Source organism: Macadamia integrifolia, unplaced genomic scaffold (assembly GCF_013358625.1).
Source record: "Macadamia integrifolia cultivar HAES 741 unplaced genomic scaffold, SCU_Mint_v3 scaffold_189A, whole genome shotgun sequence".
NCBI classification, from domain to species: Eukaryota; Viridiplantae; Streptophyta; class Magnoliopsida; order Proteales; family Proteaceae; genus Macadamia; species Macadamia integrifolia.
In genome coordinates this window covers 362,750-378,036 of record NW_024870635.1, presented here as the reverse complement: position 1 = coordinate 378,036, position 15,287 = coordinate 362,750, and the positions used below count along the sequence as shown (strand labels likewise).

Genomic DNA, 15,287 nt, shown 5'->3' with positions numbered 1-15,287 from the left:
ATGTTAATATTTTGTTCTTCTAACATAAGAAAAAAGTTATCTGAGCTCGGAAAAGAGTGTATGCTAACACCCTCTCTCTCTCTCTCACATGAAATAACTTCACTGCCCTCACATGTTTGAAACTATTTTGTCACACCCCTAGTTAGCAATTCGGCCGAATAATTCGCGAATTATTCGGCCGAACCGAATTTTCCCGAATTAAATCAAAAATTCTGACAGAATCCGAATTAAAAATAAAATTCGGTAAAAAACGTGAATTTTACTAATTTGAATTTAAAACGCGAATAATTCGGGCCAAACCGAATTATTCGGTCCACTTAAACAATATTAAAAAAGACAAAAAAACAAAAAACAAAAAAACAAAAAACAAAAAACAAAACGTCATATTCGCTTTTTTGACCAAATCCTTAAATTAATCAATCGAATATTCCGAATAATTCTCCGCCCGAATAATTCCCGAATCCGAATTTGCTAACTATGGTCACACTTCATTAGTGTACTCCTCTACGCCTCTTGCCTACAGAAATCTCTCATTTATTTATATAATATTCTTTTATTTTAAACTTTTGGATTCCAATTTTGCCCAAATCAATTCTCTCTCAATTTGCCTAAAAGAAACGACTCCACCCCAACCATACCCATCAAGAAATTTCTTTTTGGACGCTGTGTACAAAACCTATTCCTTTCTTGAACACATTTTACCCGAAATTTTCCTTTCAACTCTTTTTTAACAAAAACGGCCAGACTTAATAAGGACACAAATGAAAACCAAAATTTAATGGATCTGCATGGACCCCTAGTGTCTCCCAACCTTTCGATGTACGCTGGAGATACTGGCGCATTTGAGAGGATCTCATTCAGATTATGCAGAATAAGCATCTGCATAAAAATCTTCATACGTAACCTTAAAACGGAGCATATGGGCTTGATTTGGCACAACCACTCTATGCAACACATTTTATGAATGTTTCATGCTAGAAACGCAACTTAAGAGAGATATATAAACCTAATTGTGGTGGCCCAAACAGAATATTATCACTCAATGTTAACAAGGCCTTGTAAAGATTAAGGACTCCTTGATCTTTAATAAATTATTCTCTCTACATTACAATACCTCTGCCAAAAATGTTGATGTCGTATACTAACCAGACCCAAGCCCTGATGGATAAGGTTGAGCATTTTAGGTCAGGAACCAGCATATGGTTTAAGCATAGATGCTGAAATTGTGCTGCTTTGGAAAAGGAGCACAATGGAACAAGATCTTTAGCATAGAAATCAACCAAACTGAGTGCATTTGAATGGGAAATTTATAGTTTTCCTTTCCCATAAAACCTCATTCTTCTGAGTCATCCATGATATGAAGATAAAGAATGGCGACTCGCTGATGATGAACCCAAATCTATTGCAAACCTTTTATGATGGTGATTGTGGTGATAATGGCAGCAGTGGTGATATTGGTGTCCGATGATCTCAACTCCACAAGAATTACATAGATTGCAAATTCCACCACTCCAAAATCCAGTCCCTGTCAAAACGGGAGATCATACTTGCAGATTAGGAAATTATCAAAAACTAAAGTTCAGAGTTCACAAATCACCCAGCAAAAACTTTATATCTCTGAAAATATTCTCAAGGTCTTAAATGGGACTTGCCCAAGCTTTCCTACTAATGATACCTCACACAGCAATCATTCAGAATTCTCTTACCAAGTAACTTCTTTGGTACATGCATATATGATCACATCAAGCTCTGGTGAACTAAAATAAATGTATAGAGTTCATGGTGGTTTGTCCTTGACACGGAAACCTTTTTCTGCTGTTTCCGCATTCACTCTGATGATTCATGAGAAAACAAAGACACCAGATGTTTCTGTCCATGTAGAAATATGATGTTACATACCATTTGGTCGACTTTCCTTGATTTTATGGTGATCACAGAGGAAACCATCTATATCTTAAAATTGCCTTTTCTATGCATGACAAATACTTCACCTCATCAAGAAATCAGTGAAATACTGCCTATAGATGTGTAACAACCACCCTCTTTCCCCGCCACCACCCCCACCAAAAATAAAATAAAACAAATATGAGCAAAATAAGCAGGGTTAGCTTCCATATGCATGTATCTGTACCCATGGCAATTGAGTTGGGGCCCAAATTTTTGGATGTTTTATCCCAATCATCTCTCGATGATCAGAATTTATGACAATCTGAAATCCACGTGTCATTACAGAGTTTTTAAAAAGTTTGAAAAGTATATAAAGTGAACTCAACAGGAACCACTGAAAAATCATTGCCGAAATCACATATATGGTTGTGGGCCACATACTTGCGATAGGACACCAAGTTTGACAAGGGGCATGTTAGGGGGCTTTGGAACCAATCCAACAGCTAGTCTGCCAAATCTGCCAACAACGCTGAGGAGATGTGGCGAGTGCAAGCATGATTGAAACAGTTCCAAGTACAGGCATAAAAAAACATATGGAAGCACTTTCAGATATCTGAAATCTTTAGATAAAATAATCGTCTTTGACGCAAACAAACTAATTGGATTTGTACAGATATAATGCATTACCTCCTGAACTTTAAAAACAACTACTAAACCCCCCCCCCCCCCCCCAAATTTTATATATATATATATATATAGATGGATACATTCAAGCAGCATCATTACCAGGAAAACGAATCAGCCCTCCTGAGTCCAGATTTTCACTGTTTTGTCCTTCTCAAGTGCACCAGATGCTATCATGTTCTCAGAAGGGTGACATGTAACAGATATAACAGTGTCTGTGTGGCCTTCCAGCGTCTGGACAATTTTTCTTGTCTGAAGTTCCCACAAGTAGACCTGGTTATCCTCCGAACCACTGACAATATACTTCCCATTGGTTACAGAAAATGTGGATGATATGCAGTATTTTGAATTAACATGCCCAGTGTATGCTTTAAGAAATTTCCCGGTCGAAAAGTTCCATAATCTCTGCAGATACCATACAATGAGTGAGCCAACCTTGTATATACATCCATATGTATACTAAAAGACAATCTGGAATTCCTGCATATGTATGTCATGGACAATAGATAAAGAGGAGATGATCGAATGATTGTTACTGAATGAGGATTGCTAATTCAGCTCCACAACACAGTACAAGTCCTCCAAAGATGCTTTCACATGTATATAACATGATTTTACAATCGAACACTTTCAAATTTATCCCCAAAGATAAGGAGAGGATGCAGGAGATTTCTTATTGAGAAATGATAATAATGTAATGGCATGTCTATGCATGCATAAGAGGCCAACCTTTTTATTTTTTTCTAGGAGAGAGTAGAGAAGTAATCCAGCTTCTCAGGCCAAAGAGCTTGACCCTGAACCCATCAAGTCTCAACCCAGCCCAACCACAGGTAAAAAGGTACTTGGGCTTCTATCGCGAGTAAATGGGATAAAATTCAACCCCAAAGCACAAGGATAAAGGAAGAAAGATGAAGGAGATTTTCTCATCACAACAGTCTCTTAGTTTTTTTGTGGTTACATAGAGTAAGGGTTTGGGGAGAGGGAGGATTAAGGCAGGACTCCATCCCAGGCCAACAGTATGACAAACCACAGGCTTTGCAAGTGATCATGGCAACAGTGACGACGACAATGACAATGACAATGATAAACAAACACACACATATGGGAGAAGAGGAGAGAGAGAGAGAGAGAAATTTAATGTTTGGCGAAGGTAGTAAGCACCAGTAACTGAAGTTGGGGGGGCAGATGACAGTGAGATGTAGGCATATGGGCTTTTGATATTGTAGTAAATCAGAACTTTTTTTTTGGGGGGGGGGGCCTAACAATGGGTATTGCCTTAAGCCTGACTAGTCCTGCGTGTCCATACTGACCCCACAACCACATGGACCGGATAACACCGGGGTTAAATGAGAACCATTCAACTTTCACTGAAAGCAATGAAGAGCACTAAAAACCACCGTGTGAGTGGCCCCAAGGAGGTTAGAGGAGTTGAACTTAGAACCACAAACTTTCTGAGGCGAGGGTCCCTTGCCAACTCCACTACCCCCTTGGGGTTCTAATAATGCAGATAAATCACAAAAATGGACTCATTTCAGTGGAAATAAGCCTCGGGCTCGATTACATGTGGGGCCTTTAGTCCAAGGTGTTTTGTTGCAACAGGCCACTTTAATGGACCTCAAATATCGGTAGCAAGTAGGAATACAGAATTTATTAATTAGTTAAGTTGTGGGGTCTTCTAGAAGTTATTATTGTTTTTTTTTTTATTGTAAATCTAATCTTGGTTTAGGAATATTCTATTCCAAACTAAGTTTGCTATCTTTTTCTAGTAGGTTGTTAAGTATTCAAGTCAGTTTAGAGCTTTCATATTGGTTGGATGACGTAATAAGTCAAATTGGAGCTTCCCTATTGGTTATAAGATGGAAGCTCTTATTTCCTATTGGGTGAATGATGTAAGCTCTCTCTTCAGCCAATCACAACCTTTTAGAGTAGCTATAAATATCTGTAAGACCCCCAGGTCATTGCATTGATTTGAAGAAATAAAGACATTTTGATGTAGATTCCCATCATGGGTTACATTACCATAGGAAGAAGAAGCCATCAAACCAGCCTCTGGGCTGAGTTTGAACCACTCCTATGCTGGGCCGATGGTTTATGCTGGGCCGATGGTTCGAACCACTCCTATGCTAGGCCGATGGTTTATGCTGGTTTATGCTGGTTCACCATCGGCCCAGCATAGGTAACCCTTTATTTTCCTTGTTTTAGTAGTTGAATACACTTTCTAGAAAGTCCCTAGTAGCTGCTAAATTATTTCTTAAATTAGAAGATAGAGATAGTTTCTATTTTGCATTAGTTTCTAATTTGAGTTAAGCTTCTATTTTTGGAATTTCATACCTCTATATATAGAGAGGCTACTGTAGACATAAGGCACAATTGAATTAATGAAGTTTGTTGCAGCTATTGCTTCCTCCCTCTCCTGAGAAAGGAAGACAAACAGATAAGATAGTTGTGGGTGAGATACTTAGGCTGAGGTAGCCATTCCCACCCACATCTATCTTGCTTAATATCTTCTTTTCTTTTCTTTTCTAATATCTATTATTACTTGCTGTGAGAGGAGTGTTTGTGAGATAAACTAAACTTATTTGAAGACTTAACAATGATCAAAACTTGTAGAAGATCAATTCAGCACCTGAAGGTTGATTGCAACTGTAACACCCCGGCCCCATTAACTTTGGCACAATATTGTCCTATTTGGCCCATGGGCCTCAAGGCTTCATGGTCTCAGGTCCCACGGCAAAATAACCCAAAACTGGCATGTGCCCTCACCGTATGGTGTTCACCGGTGGATGCTCCATCCGCCGGTGACCATCAGCCGATGAAGGCTGAACTGGTCACTTTGTATGGAGATCTCTCCTCAGTCTAAGTGGGGCCTTCCCCAGGGTTTCCAGTGTCTGTGAGGTTCGACTGACCTTCCCCTTCATGTCTGGAATCCCTTCCAATTATTTAAGCATGGGTAGCAGGTGCAAGTGGGGTCGCCCTTCCTTCCTCGACAAAAGACGGATGCAACCCAGTACTCACTGGTACTAGTGTCCTCTGGTGCCGCACCTGAACATTAAAATAGGAAGTTTTAGGGTTCGGCTATAACACTGGTTTCGACCAGTATCGGCCAAAATTCCCACATTTCGACCGAAATGTGGGAATTTTCGAGTGGACCAAGGTTCAGCCTTTATAAAACCTTCTTAAATGGGAAACCAAGCCTTCTTGATGCAGTTGGGCGTTGGGCTTGAGATAGCCTTTGATTTAACTCCTTTTCTTTCATTTTTAGAGTTGGTATTAGTATGGTAGATTTTCAATTGAGTGAGATTTTATTTCTATTTTAATTAGATGCAATATTTGTTTCAAATAGGAAAGAAGGTATGTTTTCAGTTTTTAAATAGATTTATTGAACTCAACTGAGAATTAGAATTAAATGAAACTGAAATTATATTTTGGACGAAATTATGGCTACCGTGGGCTGCTTATCTCTTGTTCTCCTTCTCTGAAGTTCTCTCTTTGAACTCTTCCATTCTTTCCTTCTTATCTTCTTCTTTTCTCTGATATTTTCCCTATTTCTTTGCTGATTACTTCCCAAACCTGAGAATACCCTGTTCTGGGCGGTATTTCCAGCTCTTGTTTTTGTCATCGATCTCTACTGTTACTCTTCGGATCAGTTGCAGATTGTGAGAAGACATTCATGTGGTAGAACTGACTCCACCTATACAGATTCAGTCAAGATCTGATCTCCATTGGAAGTTTCTAACCAGAATTTCAAGACCTGGTTCTGTTCTTGCGTCAGATCTGAGTTGCAGGTGCCGTGGTTCCTTGTTTGCTTGTTGATTGAAGTCCTTGTTTGCCAAAATCAAGAGGCCAAAGGATTTCCAGTCCTCGCCTAGAGTTTCTGGTCCATCCGATAAGAGCTGAACAGGTTCTAGCGATCTGAAGGTTCTCCTATTGCCGTTGGTTTCTTAGTTTCTATTGTGACCTAAGGTTGAAGAAAGACTGGTTTTCTAAAATTACAAGGACAGTTATTTATAATTACAAGAAAACCCCTGTCCTAGAAATTGTGTTCTATTATTTCCTCCTTTAGTAATTGCAGATTACCTCTCCACTTCTAATTTGCTATTTCAGTTTGGCCCTACTATTTATTTTCCTCTCTTTTAAGTGCTTGAGTGTTTCTGAAATTATAAGAATGCCACTCAACCATTAAATTGAGATATTTTATCATTCTTGTGGGCCCTAAGCGATCCGAATTCAGTCTTTGGAATCCAGACCCTCATCACTTCTTATTTCAAATTTTGATCCTCTCCCCCTAGTTCTTCTCTATGAAGTGGGAAACTTGGGAAAATACTCCAGATTTTGCCCTCGTGCTATCTAATCTTCATTCTAAGCTTGGATCTTACACATTCATAGAAAATCCACCTAAGGAAAGGAGTTGGGACAAAAAAGGTAAATCTCATCTTCTCCAAACCTTGTGTGCCATCCTTCGAGAGCATCGGTTCATTTGGATATGGTGGTGGGTATGGACAGTATGGTGGATCTTCTACTTCATTTGGACAGGAGGATAGTTCAGGTGGTGCGTCATCTTTTGTTGATAGTACCTTTGGGTATCCATCCAACCTTGTGTGCCATATCCACATCCTATCACTGTGACTGATTATTCCCTAGGCTGGGATACCTAGCTGGTGTTGATGATGCATCTTATAAATGGGTAGTGACAGACTACCAAAACAATTGGGCCCAGAACATGTCATGGAACTCATATGTGGTGCATTTATAGGAGCGGCTACGACATCTGCTATGGTATGCAGCTGGTGGACTGGAACCGCCAAGACACTTTACTTGGAATTGACTTTTGAGTGTTGAGAGATAACTCACAATTATGTAAAATTATTATTTATTTTGGATCCTTTGCATTATGTATTATGTACTTATGTAGATTGTAGACTACATATAATATAGACTATGTACTTATGTAGTACAATTTCAGACTTTCAGTCAACAACTCAATGTACATTACCAAACTTTGGTTCACCTTACAAGTATGACTTTAGGTGTTCTTTCCATGAAACTAATTATGTGAATATGTTATAAATGTCACAAATAGGGCGTACACAAAAAATAGGCAAAAAAAAAACACACACATTTTGGGAGTCAAAACCAAAATTTCCACCCAACCGGGAAAAATTCCCTAGTTTCCTCAAAATTTCCCAAGTTTCAACCGAAATTTTGGTCTCCCCAATGGTCGAAACCCGATACATTGAACCTTGCTCCTAACCTACTTATTACAATAAGTGAAAAGAAACCAAAAATGATAGGGCAGAATACTAAGCCCGATTGGACAGAATTGCCCCAAGAGCTTTAACAAACTGCAAACATGAATCTTTAATATACAACATAGTTTACTTACTACCTCATCAACATCATCATCAATGTATTTAGATTGCACATACGGCTCTTCTACCTTCTTATCATGTCAAGTGGTCTCCTTGACCTTCAACAACAACAACAACAATAGGATTGCTTACACTTAATACCAACACCAGACTAACATTATAGTCCCTCAACACCTTGTCTGACCTCAAAAAGAGAGAAATCTCCAAAAAACATAAACAAAAGTTACTTTTCTTTAGCATCTCAACATCGTTTTTATACCTATAGCCATGCAGGATATCCAGGAAAAGTTACTTTTCTTTAGCATCTCAACATTGTTTTTATACCTATAGCATAATTACCCAGTGATATCTAAGTGGGACAACATATTTTTCCACTCCTTTTTTCCCACAAATAACATAGACAGCTTTCTCAGAAGCCAACTCAATGAAATACAAAGTTGGGGATGTTCCCAATCATGATACACCTACCATTTTCCCTCCCAACCGAGAAAAAGTGACTTTAAGATATGCCCAGCATTATGTGGATAAAGTATCCATATACTAAAGCTACATCCTATTGACGTCACTACTCATGCATCCCATGCTTGTTCAGCCATATATTCCTTCAACCATATCCAACAAAGCTCACTACTACTTCCAACAGTTAGCCTCAGGATGGCCCACTCACCAGCTTGCCCCCTACCCCCATGTGTTTATTGTAGGTAGTGAGATGCAGCCATGCAGGATATCTAGGGATATGTTGACTTGGATGAAATTCGGAGATCAAAAGATGGCAGGAAGAGAAGCAGCCCACATAATTAGGTAAATTTCTAGTGCTCATGATTGGCAACAAGCAGACATAAACAGGATTTTTTTTTCTTTTCCTCAGGTTGGAGGGGTTTGGGGTGGGTTTGAGGACAAAATGAGAAGGTTAGATGCCTGAGGCCTTTTATCTTGCTTGGCCTCTTTATGAGGCCTTCAGAAAGAAGCAAAGAACCTTACCAAAAAAATTTATGGAAAGGTAAGGTTACAATCAATTTTATTGATTAAAACCTCTCAAAGTGAACATAAACATAAGAAAGAGCTTCCCAAATAGTCTGGGTCATCACCCTTAAAGTACCTACCACACGCCAAAAGTTCCAACTCCCAACATCGAATGACCTAGGCATAATCAACTTGTGCCAAAATTCAGTAGCTAGAGACAATCTGACTGTCAACAAATCTTCCATTTTATGAATAAAACATATTTACTAGGCAAAACTCATAATGCAAAATCCAATACTAACACAGAGGAATTGTCCCATAAGATGCAATCAACCAAAGCACAAGCAGAATATAACAAGTTCCTGAGGGATAAACCAACTTCAAGCTTCAAAGATAAACAGCACATGGGGATTTGCAAATCAAATATCGATAGCCACGCTAGGGGAGAGATAAAATAGGATAATTTGTTCATCCAAAAAAAAAAGGGTAATTTGACAAGTTTGGCGCATGGAGGAAGCCATGACCTCATGGCTCTATAGAGGAGGCCTCACCTAGTTTCAAGAGAGAGAGAATGTAGGTGATTGCTATTATATAGCATTACAAACGGTTAAAACAACTACTATTTCAAATAATAAAATAATTACTTACCTATTACTCCCACATAGCATTGCTCTCATGCAGCATTACTCCGCAACTTCTAACCAATTATAGCTCCTATTAACCGATTTACTAATTCCCTACACATCCTATTTTCTTAGGACTCCCACATACTAGTCAAGCACGTAATATTTCTTTTCCCTTAAAAAATTACCTTGTCCTCAAGGTTGAATATAGGAAATTGCCTTCATATAGCTTGAAGGTCTTCCCACGTTGCTTCAGCTGGTGACAAATCTTGCTAATGTGGTCTTTGTTTATAAATCTATCAATCTACAATAGCCTCAAGATATGGATGGAGCATCTCGTACTTGTCTTGTGTCACTAACAATTTCTTTTGAACTTGTTTGTTATCTCTTAGCTTTTGTTTGAGTAAGGGCACATGGAGAATAGGGTGGGTGCAGGGCTATTCTGGCTCTGATGCCACTCGATACATGCGTGAAAGAAAGAGGAAAGAAAATAGGGATAGAGAAAGAAGAATAGAATAGGCATGAGGGGTTAGCTTTATGGACGAAGCCATGATCTCTTGGCCTAATTTGGAAATAGCCACCTTTACTCAATTAAAACATCAGTTTTAAATTTTCAAGTCCACTCCATTTCATAATACGCAAGCTATTTAAAAAGTACAAATCTTTTAAAATAATTCTAGTAACCTTTTTTTTTCCACTACTTAATAGAGTCCTAACTAAACCCATTACTTCCATGATATAGTAGGATATAGTAGACACACTATATTAGTAACTAATCCACATTACTCCCACGATTACACCCTAGTGACATATCATTGTGCCATATAAATCGTCCCAATGCAACACAATAATCCATGCAACAATAATCAAGGCAATGATCCATGCATGTAACAACTTCCCCACACTTTAAAAAGGATCTTGTCCTCAAAATCAAGCTCTGGAAATTGTTGCTTCAGGAGCGTTATGTCTTCCCAGGTAGCCTCCTCTATGCCAACGGATAAGCATCGGAATCTCCTATCATCGTTTACATTGGTCTAAAACACCTTGCAATCTGGTTGCATAATTCCTCATCCCCTTGGATATTTGGAAGAGCTTTTTGAGGTTGATGTTGTCTGCCTACTATTTTTTAGTAATGAAACACATAACACAGGATTTATGCGGGATCTAATGGTAGGCTCATGCGTGGTGCACTAATACCACTTGATACATACTAAAGGAGAAAAAAATAGGGAAAGAGAGAAAATTGGGCTAGAGAATGAGGAGATAAAATAGGTTAAACTAAAAAGATAGATCAGCTTTATTGAGGAAGCCTCACCCTTTGGCTTTAATATTGTGTGTATGCTAAATCAAGGAAGTAGTAGATTTAGTTAGGATTCTATTAAATAGTGGAAAAAGTGGGTTACTAGGAGTTACCCCAACATATTTGTACTCTTTAAATAGCTTGGGTATTAAAAAATGGAGTAGACTTGAAAATCCTAAAATAAATGTTCTAATTCAATAGAGGTGGGCTACCTCCAAAAAAGGCCAAGACATTATGACTTTGTCCATAAAGCCAACCTCTTATACCTATTTGATCTCTTCCATCGCTATCATATTTTCTCTCCTCTCTCTTCTGCGTGTGTATCAAGTAGTATCAGAGCCAAAATACCCCCGCATCCACCTTATTCTCCATGTGCCCTCACTCAAGCAAAAGTTAAGTAATAACAAACAAGTTTAAAGAAAATTACAAATGATGCAAGACAAGTACGAGACACTCCATCCACATCCAGGGGTTTTTGTAGATTGACAGATTAATAAACGAAGGCCGCATTAGCAAGATTATCACCAATCGAGGCAATGTGAGATGATCTTGAAGCTATGTGAAGGCAATTTCCTATATCCAGCTTTGAGGACAATGCAGTTTTTTAGGGGAAAAAGAATGTTATGTGTTTGACTAGTATGCGAGAGTCCTAAGAAAATAGGATGTGTGGGGAATTGATGCAGATTCTTCACCAAACTAGGCTTGTTTTATTAGGAATAAGCTTAGGGTTGGGTTGTATACGTGTTGGGCCTTCAGTCCATGTGGTTTGGAGTATATTGGGCTACTTTTATGGATCTAAACTAGGGGTTCTAAGGTTGCATACGGGATTCAATGATTTGTTTCCTTTTTCTTTAGTTTCCTTTTTAGATGGGGTTATTTAGTTTCTAATTTTCAGTCTTAAATTAGTTTCTAATTTTCAGTCACAAGACTTTCTATTTTGTAAGTTTCTATTTTCAGATTTAGTAACTAGTTGAGTTTCTAATTTTTAGTTTCCTATTTCAGTTTTTGGAAACTAAAGTTAGTTTCTATTTCATGTAACCCCTATCACTATTATAAATAAAGCTATGGCTCTTTTAATGAGCCACGATTTTTACAAACTACATGGCGGCTGCTGCTGCTGTTTTCTCCGCGAGAGAACTTCCTTGTGTTTGATCAAGGTATTGGGTTGGTGTTCGATCCGACGACTCTTTGCGGCGAGGAATCCAAGAGGTTCATCTTCAAGTGCTCCTTTTCTCCTTCCAGGTTTTCTTTTTCAAGGAGTTTATTGCTGTTCAACGAACCAGGTATTTAAATTCCAATTCTGCCCAGATTTGCCTTAGATTTCACAATCGGCTCTCTGCTACCTGAAGCACTTCCAGCCATTGGTTTGAGTTATAATTCTGGTCAATCTTTCCTCCCTACCCAAGTGAGACTCGACCTTGGTTTGGGCTGATTCTGGCCAGCCAAGTTTAAGATATTAAAATTCTTTTGAATTCTGTCCTGTAGTGACCTTACAGAACAGGAACCAGAACCGATAGGTCTGATTTGTCCTCTTCTGTTTCTGTGGATGTTTATTCTGGTCTGTAAACTGTTAGGCTTCTATTCCTACTTCTGGTTAGCCCTATTATCTGGTTTGTAGTCTGGCCCCATAGACTCCAGCTTCTGGGTTCGAGATCTGATTTACAGAGGGCTAATTTTTTTTCTTTAATTCTGATTTGTGGAATTGCTGTCCTACCTTGGGTAATATTGGTTGTTCTTCTGATTAAAAGTTCCTGCAGTTTGGTTCTAGTTTGACTTGTCAAATCTAGTCTTACATTAGGAATTAGTGACTCGGTTAATAGGAATTGTAAAGAGTTATCATGGGTTAGAAGTTGTGAAGTTATACTGCATGGAAGTAGTGCTATACAGAGAGTAACAGGTACGTAATTATTTTATTATTTGAAATAGTAGTTTTTTAACCATTTGTACTACTATAAATTAGCAGTAAACTAATGTATAGGGTAGGTAATTATTTTATTATTTGAAATAGTAGTTTTTTAACCGTTAGTAATACTATAAATTAGCAATAACCTAATGTATAGGGGGGACTTGGATAGACTTGAAATCTTACATTTTCTCTCTTGAGAAACGAGATGAGAATTCCTCCGTGAAGCCGCGAGGACATGGCTTCCTCCATAAAGCCAAACTTATCAAATTATCTTATTTTATCTCTCCTCCCACCCTATTTTATCTCTCCCCCAATTTCTTTCTTTTTCTCTTCTGCGTGCATATGAAATATACTCTTCATACCAAACCACCTACCCAATGCATGGGAGAGGAGATGCAATGAACCTGCTAAATCAGAATTCTCACAGTATATGAAAGAGCTACAAGGACCCAACAAGGTACCAATCGAATAGCATTTGTAAAAATAATCAGAAATACGTCAATTTGATGTAGGGTAAATATTTGCATACAGGCAATATTCAGAGATTTCCAATACCAAGTAAATAATCACATATCATAGGGGAGATCTTCCTTCCTCGAATAGAAGGAGATCCAGACATACCAATGTATTGTCCAATGTGCCAGCGAGAATAAATTTTCCATTAGGAGAAAACTTGACATAAGAAACCGGCGGATTTTCATCATCAATGAGAGTCTTCATGCAGTGGCCTGTCGACGCATCCCATATCCTACACAACCCATCGTAGCTGCTCGAAACGATTAAAGACCCATCTCGGTTAAAGTTCACGGCTGTCACAGGATCAGAGTGGGCTGGGAGAACCTTCAAGCATTTCCCGGTCTTCACATCCCAAACCCTAACTGTCTCATCGAACGAACCGGAGACAATCATATTTGACTGGGGATTGTAGTTAACACAGAAAACATAATTGGTGTGACCATGAAGTGTCTTGACAAGCGAACCGGTCTGGACGTCCCACATCCGAACAGTCTTGTCATCTGAACCAGAGCAGATATAATGGGAATCGGAAGAGAAAGCAAAGTCGGAGATACCCTGTTCGTGGCCTTCAAATTCCTTGAGAAGAGAGCCATCGGTCGGCGAACAGAGACGGATGGTCTTATCTGCCGATGAACTACCCAATAGCTTGCCGTCGTTGGAGAATTTGACGCTGGAGATGGAGTGCTTGTGGCCTGTTAGGGTTTGATTAAGCTTGTAAGGTTTTATTGCTTCAGCTGTATCTGACGCCATAGATGGAGATTCCTGCTATAGAATTTGAAAGTTGAAACCAGAGGTTTTATTTGTTGCAGGTATCTGCGAGGGAAATTCGAAGTTTCTAAACGTCTCCACAAGTCTGTCTCGTCACTTTACTCAATCGACGACGCAGACAGTAAGCGCTTTATACCCAAGTTGCTTTGCGAGGGGCTTTCCTAGTGAAGCCGTTTATAGACACCGCGCGCGTGTGGCTCCACGATCAAACCCTCCACGTTGTGTGAAAATCGTCGAGCATCGAGTGGTTAGTAGCCTCTTGGGATACCTATTCAAATGCTCTCAATTATTCGATATCCATCACACTTCACCGCTCATCGTAAAGGATATGGCCTTCTCCACCTCCATGAATGTGACGATCTTAGTCCTAGCCTAAAGATTCTAGGTCCAAATTCTATTAGAGTGAGTAATTGAACTGTTGAACCAGGATTTGTTTATTCCTTTAAGCTATGTTAGGTTACGAGGAATATGCAAGGAGAGGGAAGTGATATTTTTTTAAAAGAAAAGTGAAATTTTTATAATCTTCGTGATTCGATGTGATTGTATGAACTATTTTATTTTTTAATTATATTTATTAATGATATATTTTACATAATAAAATAAAAGGCTTTGAATACAAAAATAAAATGAAATTTAATAATTAAATATAAAATAATTTGAAGTTAATGATATAGTCATATTGAGTAATGATTTCAAACTTTCATTTTATAAGCATAAAAATTTCACTTCTTTTCATTCATCTTGTTGTATCAAAAATAAAAAATAAAAAATCATCTTGCAATTTTAGGTTTTGTTTGTTTGACAAAGATAGATGGAAAAAGTTAAAAAAATATGGCAATCCAATATTAGGTTGCGTGCTTGAATTTAATTGGAGAAAAAAGTCATTAGAGAAAAATTAGATCCATCTTGAATTGAAATCAAACGGGTTTATCATTACATTGGGTTGGATAGGAGACAAGTTGCAGAGGAGCAATGACGATTATTGCAAGCAGAGGGACCTTTATCCCATCTAATGGTAATAAAATGTCAGTTGATAAGATTGTAGATGCCCTCCCCTTTTGTCTTAATATGATTATTTTAGGGTTTATTAACAATTAAATAAGAAAGAAAGAGAGGTCTTTCTATACTCATTGATCTCACAAATTGCTCAAGTTCTATATTCTTTTCTCTAGTGACCCACATTAGGGTTTAGACAAGGGGCCCATGACCATGAGTGGTCTCAAGGAGGGCCCTACACCAGTAAAAGGGCCTATTGGACGACACATTTTATT

General features: G+C 38.4%; 1 protein-coding gene across 1 annotated transcript; it reads right to left on the bottom strand.

Annotated features, from left to right (window-relative positions):
• Positions 1–1,001: 1,001 nt before the first annotated feature.
• Positions 1,002–14,282, bottom strand: LOC122071109 (COMPASS-like H3K4 histone methylase component WDR5A). The gene is made up of 3 exons (XM_042635389.1): positions 13,354–14,282; positions 2,674–2,976; positions 1,002–1,525 (listed from the first exon to the last, which is right to left on the bottom strand). Exons 1-2 carry the CDS (start codon positions 13,996–13,998, stop codon positions 2,686–2,688), a joined length of 936 nt encoding a protein of 311 aa, XP_042491323.1. The 5' UTR covers positions 13,999–14,282; the 3' UTR covers positions 1,002–1,525; positions 2,674–2,685.
• Between the last annotated feature and the right edge of the window lie 1,005 nt (positions 14,283–15,287).

Coding starts and splice junctions, on each gene's coding strand:
- LOC122071109 (XM_042635389.1), bottom strand. CDS start 13,998: ATGGCGTCAGATACAGCTGAAGCAATAAAACCTTACAAGCTTAATCAA. Junction 2,977..13,353: donor GCACATTGGACAATACATTG/GTATGTCTGGAT, acceptor TGGTATCTGCAG/AGATTATGGAACTTTTCGAC.